The sequence below is a fragment of the Alexandromys fortis genome, unplaced genomic scaffold (assembly GCF_014885135.2).
Source record: "Alexandromys fortis isolate MF-2015 unplaced genomic scaffold, M_Fortis_MF-2015_v1.1 scaffold_77, whole genome shotgun sequence".
Classification (NCBI taxonomy): Eukaryota; Metazoa; Chordata; class Mammalia; order Rodentia; family Cricetidae; genus Alexandromys; species Alexandromys fortis.
The window spans coordinates 121,695-128,891 of NW_026067967.1; the positions used below are offsets into that span (position 1 = coordinate 121,695).

General features: G+C 37.7%; 1 protein-coding gene across 1 annotated transcript; it reads right to left on the reverse strand.

Annotated features, from left to right (window-relative positions):
* Window positions 1-4,343: 4,343 nt before the first annotated feature.
* Window positions 4,344-5,273, reverse strand: LOC126509001 (olfactory receptor 14C36-like). Its single transcript, XM_050154575.1, has one exon. It carries the CDS (start codon window positions 5,271-5,273, stop codon window positions 4,344-4,346), a length of 930 nt encoding a protein of 309 aa, XP_050010532.1.
* Between the last annotated feature and the right edge of the window lie 1,924 nt (window positions 5,274-7,197).

Sequence of the window (7,197 nt, forward strand, 5' to 3'; positions counted from 1 at the left end):
GAGTGACAAAAGTCATTACAGTTTTCAAGAATATTTTAAGACATCTTTTGGTTGTGAACCTAACCTTTAGGGGTAGAGCCATCTCTCCAGGCAAAGCTTTAAGATTTTTATCTTTTGAAAGGAATTAATAAATATCTAAAAATCACTTGATGGAAATAGAAAACACTATCCTGAGTGAGGTAAGCCAGACCCAAAAAGAGGAACATGGGATGTACTCACTCATAATTGGTTTCTAGCCATAAAGGACATTGAGCCTATAATTTGCAATCCTAGAGAAGCTAAATAAGAAGGTGAACCCAAAGAAAAACATACAGTCATCCTCCTGGATATTAACCTTCATCAGGCGATGAAAGGAGACAGAGACCACATTGGAGCACCAGACTGAAACCCCAAGGTCCAAATCAGGAGCAGAAGGAGAGAGAGCACGAGCAAGGAACTCAGGACCGCGAGGGGTGCACCCACACATTGAGACAATGGAGATGTTCTATCGGGAACTCACCAAGGCCAGCTGGCCTGGGTCTGAAAAAGCCTGGGATAAAACCGGACTCGCTGGCTGAACTTAGTGGACAATGAGGACTGCTGAGAAGTCAAGAACAATGGCACTGGGTTTTGATCCTACTGCACGTACTGGCTTTGTGGGAGCCTAGGCAGTTTGGATGTCCACCTTACTAGACTTGGATGGAGGTGGGTGGTCCTTGGACTTCCCACAGGACAGGGAACCCTGACTGCTCTTTGGGCTGATGAGAGAGGGGGAGTTGATTGGGGAAGTGGGAGGGAAATGGGAGGCGGTGGCAGGGGGGGAGGCAGAAATCATAAATAAATAAATAAATAAATAAATAAATAAATAATAATAAATAATAAATAAATCACTTGATAGATCTTTTAATAGATTGCATATACAGAAGACGAACATGACAATGGTTAAATGTGTCCATATCATAGAAAGCAATTAACTCTCAAGAAAGTTTCATACTTGGTTTTTATGAGATTCTACCTTGTTGTGAATCATTATAATAGCAGAGAGCAACAAATTGAGTACAGTGGCTTATTTGAGATTTATCCTAGTTTATAATGCACCATCAGAAGAACTGTACACAGTATTTATAGAAAGATACTAGGTATTCTAAACCATTGTGTTCTATATATGTCCTTTAGTCTAATGTCTGCAATTGAGGCAGTATTCTCCTCGTCTGTGAAGGCAAAATTTTTTTATTGGTGGCTGTTAAGAGGTAGTGGAAACCATTATAATAATAGCAGTAATCACTTGTCTCTGCCTGAATTTTTTCTGTAATGTGTCTGATAGGAAAGATTGCTTTTTATTCCTCATTATCTTCTGCACATTCTGTTTTGTTTTCTTTTTTTAAAAAAATGGGTATAAAAATAACCAAGGTTTCTTTGAATTTTCCACAATGTTCTCATGTTCAATTATGTTAATTATATTCTATAGTCAGTATTACAAAACATTACAAGCTGGAAATCATGCATGGATCAGGTCAGTGTTTAGCTCTCTCATTATTTGACTTCATCTGTGACAGAAAAACCCAACTATTCTTCTCAATCATTCAGAAAATAAAGGAACGTTCTGCAATCTGCTCTGACGATTTCATACTATCCCTATATACTCAATTCTGAGCAATATGTAACTCACTAAAGCCTCTGTAAATGATTAGGATATCACCTTATACACATGGAACTTGAGTAGTAAGCAAAAATTATGGGGCAGTTGGCCCCTTTTTGAAACTCATTATTTCAATCTCTATTTGTACATTAGGGTTTTTTCATTGTTGTTGTTCAACTTCAGAGCAACATAAGAACCTGATTAGAACAAAATGAGAGTCAACTAATCCTGATTGAGTTAAAGATAACCTTGAAATGAGATCTGCTAACACACAAAATAAACAAAATCACCCTTGAAATCATGCTTCTCACTTGCAATGTCACTCACTCTGTTATGTGCTCATTCCTGACATACTTTCGTTTTTAAATAAATTTGCTTACTCACCTGTGTCTTTCCATAAATTATTAAATCTCAAAGTCATCAATGTTAAAAGTCAAAGTTTTGAAACTATCAGAGAAAATACTTCAATACAAAGAATTCTTTGTTCACATTTATTTTATTTTCTAAAATTTCCTACATGTATACTATATCGATTTCATTTCATCTACACTCACCCTTCCAACTTATTCCTTGTCCTTCTGAATTTATCTCAAATCCATTTGTTCTGTTTAAAAATTATTGTTGTTTAAATACACACACCGAATACAATACTCCCTGACTATTTTTCAGATGTGATATAAGGGAAAATTGAGGGGAGTTTCCCAGCTGATTGATATCTTGTGGTGGTCTTCAAGAATTAAGTAAATGAACGAAGGGTTAGGCACCTGAGAGAGTAATAAGCTACATAAGAAGAAATCTTATGTGTATTTCCATTCATAAATAAAACAGATAAACATTAAAACTATAAAAGTTCTCTTGCATAGACTGAGGCAATAGTGAAAACTTATAAATTACTTTTCTTTTTAGTAAGTTTAATTCTTTGTGGATTTCACATCATGCATTTTGCGAAATCCCACATGAAAAAAACAGAGAAACAAGACAAAAAAGAAAAAAGGACTCTTGTCATAAAGACTGTAGTGTGGCCCCTTAAGTCACCCATTTTACCCTTTCATCCATCTTGACTTGCAAGTGTTCATTACCTTGAGTCATTGGTCTTGCAAATGGATGGAAATAGAAAACACTATCCTGAGCGAGGTAACCCAGACCCAAAAAGATGAACATGGGATGTATTCACTCATAATTGGTTTCTAGCCATAAATAAAGGTCACGGAGTGTATACCTGGTGAACCTAACGAAGCTAAAGAAGAAGGTGAACCCAAGAAAAAACATATAGTTATCCTCTTGGCTAAGGGAAGTAGATAAAATTGCCGGGGACAAAATTGGGATCTTGGGGGTGGGGTGGGTTGGGGATAAGGGGGGACAGGGAGAGAAAAGTAAGAAGGGGAGGATTGGGGGAACTTGGGGAAACAGGAAGATTGGGATAAAGGAAGGTCGGATAGGGGAGCAGGGAAGCACATATCTTAGTTAAAAGAGCCACCTTAGTGTTGGCAAGAGACTTGAACCTAGAGTGGCTCCCAGGAGCCCAAGGCGATGTCCCCAGTTAGTCCCTTGGGAAACTGCCAATGGTTTCTGCTACACCACTGAGAGTGGATTCTCACCAAGGCTCCTCTTGGATATCCAGTTTTCCTAAATTATGGAGATCCTGCTGTTTTGACCCTTCAGATGTTCCCGGAGTTCATAGGCTTGCATGATGTTGGGGTGTGCCAACTCATAGCCTTGGTTCTGTGCCTGAATGGATGTTAGGTTGGTCACTTTGCCAGCTTTCCCTCCTGTCACTACCCAGGAACATTCTCCAGTTCAGTCATTCTAGCTCACCCGATTCAACCTATAGCAAGGATAGGTGCCTGTTCTCCTGCTCTCAGGTTCTCAGATTCACGGCACCACGGTATATTTCCAGGGCCAGCTCTGTTGTTTTGTCCCAGCAAGGTAGGTTAACCTTTTCCCCAGTTCCTCTTAGGGAGGTAGGGTCAGCTCTACTGCTCTCACACCCTCAGATTTGGCTCACCTGCATCCCTGACCACAGGATAAACTCTCGTGTGCCGTCCAGGTGAGGTGAATGTCTGTGGTTAGGGTAGCACCATCTTTCCTTAGTTGGAGCATCAAACCCTCCCCTGAGTCGGAGGGTAAGTTCTCCTGTTGAATTGTCCAGACAGGGCCATGGCCTGGTGTTCTAGGGCTTGCAAAGGGCTGGGCTGGCTCTGCACAGCTTGAGTTCTACAAGCCCCTCTGATAAAATGGGCCACAGACATCATCACAAACATCAGATCCTTTGCATATATATTCCTGCTTCCAATTTAGTGGTTTTTATGGGTTTCTTCAGTGTTTGAGTGCTTGTGACTCTGCATCTATGTCTGTTATTTTCGACCTTTTCATGGGCTCTTTTCCACTTTTTTATTTTGTGCTATTTTGATGCACAAATAAATAGTTTTTTGTTTTAGCTTATCTTATATTATTTTATTATATTATTAACCCTTACTAGTCTATTTGTTTTCTAATGAGAAAAAAAGGATGGCTCTGAATGGGAGGACAGGTGAGGAGGGCTTAGGAAGCATAGAAAGTGGGTTAAGTATTCTGTATAAAATATGTAAAAAGTATTTCTTCAATGAAAGGGAAATGCTTTGTGGTGTGTGCTTTTCTATTTATATGTGCATGTGTGTGTGTGTGTGTTTAGTCAGTTCTCTTCCTCTTGAAAACCATGATCAATAGAAGTATGTTTTATCTTCTCCTAAGGAAAAACAAATTTTAACATTACTTTCTTCACAGCCTCTTTTATCTGTTTGTTTCTAAGACTATAGATGATAGGATTTAAGAATGGTGGGAAAACAGTATAAAATACAGAAAAAGCAATCTCATGAACTGCTTGTGAGGATACTGGAAATCTTAGATACACATAGGCACCAGAACCAAAAAACATAGACACCACAATAATGTGAGGGATACAGGTGGAAAAGGCCTTCCCTCGCTCTCCTTTGACAGGAACCCTCAACACAGTCGACAATATGTGAATATACGATATGGCAATGGATGTAAAACAGCTACCGCTGAACCCGATGGCAGTCAGAAGCATCAAGAGTTTGTTTATAAAGTCATCTGAGCAAGAAATCCTCAACAAAGAGGGGATGTCACAGAAGATCTGAGAGACAACATTGGAGTGACAGAAGGAGAGCTGGAATGTTTCGATAGTGTGTACACTCGCAAGGATAAGACAGATAAATAGGGAAGCCAGTGTCATCTGAACACAGAATTGGTGGTTCATGATCACGGGATAGAGGAGAGGCTTACAGATGGCCACATAGCGGTCCTGAGCCATGACAGTGAGAAAGAGAACCTCTACACATGCGCAAAAGAAGACCAAAAAGACCTGTGCTGCACAGCCAAGCACAGAGATATTTCTGTGGCCAGTGAGAGAGTTGACACAGGCATTGGGGATAGTGACAGAAACATAGCACACGTCTAAGATGGACAAATTCCTTAGAAAGTAGTACATGGGTGTGTTCAGGGTCTGGTCAACTGTGGTAACAATGATGATGATCAGGTTCCCTAACAGGCTGCCCAGGTACACCAGCAGGAACAGAACACTGAGTAGGAGCCTTAGCTCCCAAGTCTCTGCAAAAACCTCCAGGAGGAACTCGGTCACCAGGGTGGAATTGATCATGGTCTCAAAGTACAGGTTTATCTAAAAAAGAAAAACAGCAACAGATAATAACATAAAATATTGAAAGATTACTAGCATTGTTTTAATGTTCTTTATTTCAGTTTCCTAAAGCTTTTGTTTATGTGTGAAAAGTCAAATAATCATCTATTTGTTGCTTTGACTTTTGTATATTTTTCTCATCATGTTTAGTTGTTAATACACATTTATGTGCCAGACTTTCTAATTGAATTGTATGATGCTAAACCCTAAGTGTTGGTTTACATTATAATAACTTTCATAAAGCCTAGTTTCCTACCAAATATTAACTTGATTAATATATAGCAAGTTGCTCTTCCAAATAAACTACCTGCAACAATTAAAAATGCCCAGAGAAAATTAAAATGTGGGATATAGTTTTAAAACTCGGTTTATATACATATTATGATTTAAGTATATACATATGTAATTGCTTTACATTCTATGAGTATTTTCCTATATACATACAAATGTATATTACATGAAAAATGATTGGGAATTAAGAATGAAGGACAAGACAGGGACAGAATAGAACAGGTAGGAAAGAGAAATTAAGATGATCATAGAAGAAGGGGGATTTTAAGCAATCATATCAAATTTTAGGATATCTGAGACTATCAGAATAGGTCATATACCTGGAAATTCAAAGTTAAATCAGCATGCTTTAGGCAAAATTTTCTTCTTGGAGAAATCTCAGGTTTTCCTGAATATCATTCATAATATAGATGACAGTTTTAATACCATAAATTCAAGGGTTTGTATATGTGAGCAGTATCTACATACACATCCACAAAAATTACTAGAACTATTGTTTGGCGAGTTATGCTTGGGCAAAGAAAATTTTATACATAAAACTAGACATGATGCTCTACTTTACATCTTTTATCCTCTTATGAATTAGACTTCAAGCTTGCCTGACACTAATGAATAGTATAGAATGTCACACCAAATTTTCCCATTATTTATGGATATACACATATTCTCTGAATAATTCTCAATGGAACAAAATAAGGTCTAAAATTTTTAATCAATTATAGGGGTATTAAATTAGCAGTGCAAATGCTAAAGTATATAAAATTAAAGATAAGCTGTGATTAGCTTTCTAAAATATTGTCACAAGTTTTATCAATTACTCATAGCATCCAAAAAGATACTTCCTAGAAACTACAGACCAAATCAGGAAGTTGCATCCATGGTTTTTTTTTTCCCCGTTTGGCTGAGTCATGATATAGAAAAGATGTTTCGTCACATACCAAGAGCACCCTCTCACAAAGATCCATATGTATATGCCAAGATAATTATAAATCCCTTTTTTTGCAAAAGCATTGGATGACATCTGTGAAAGTTTTTAAAACTCTTACCATGCATATATTTCAAATGTGAAACAAATGTTGGAATATAGTAAACAGAAAATAGTGTTGCAATGTGATTGGCATCTTTACTGCAGAGAAAAAGTGAAATTAGGTGATTGATAAATGTCTATTAGGAGTGTGAATAGGTTTGTGAATTTATTCATGGGAAATCTCTTACAATTGCTTTAAGCAGCTGTGATAATTAATGGTACTGGTGTTTCTTCTGAGAAATTGAAAGTGTGGATAAATTCAGTAGCCTTTAGCTGTTTTGCTCATTCCAGTCAGCAGTGAGTTCTGACTCATTTTTAGTGAATGTTATTGGAATTACTGGTGAAGTATTTTTTTCCCAGAAGACTAGGTGATTATACTGCAATTATTTAGTCTGTTTTCAGAAGTTAAACATTGGTTAAAAACAGACTTTAGTCAAGTATACTATACCTGGAACAGGAACTGAGATTAGAAGCAGGAAGTGTGTGGTTTCGAGGAAAGAGTGCATGCTGGGGAGAGGGAGTACAAAGTGAAATACAAGAAAGAAGTGACTTGGGAAAAGGGAGGCA

What these genes read in the sequence shown, in the direction of transcription:
- LOC126509001 (XM_050154575.1), bottom strand. Translation starts at nt 5,273, where the DNA reads ATGATCAATTCCACCCTGGTGACCGAGTTCCTCCTGGAGGTTTTTGCA.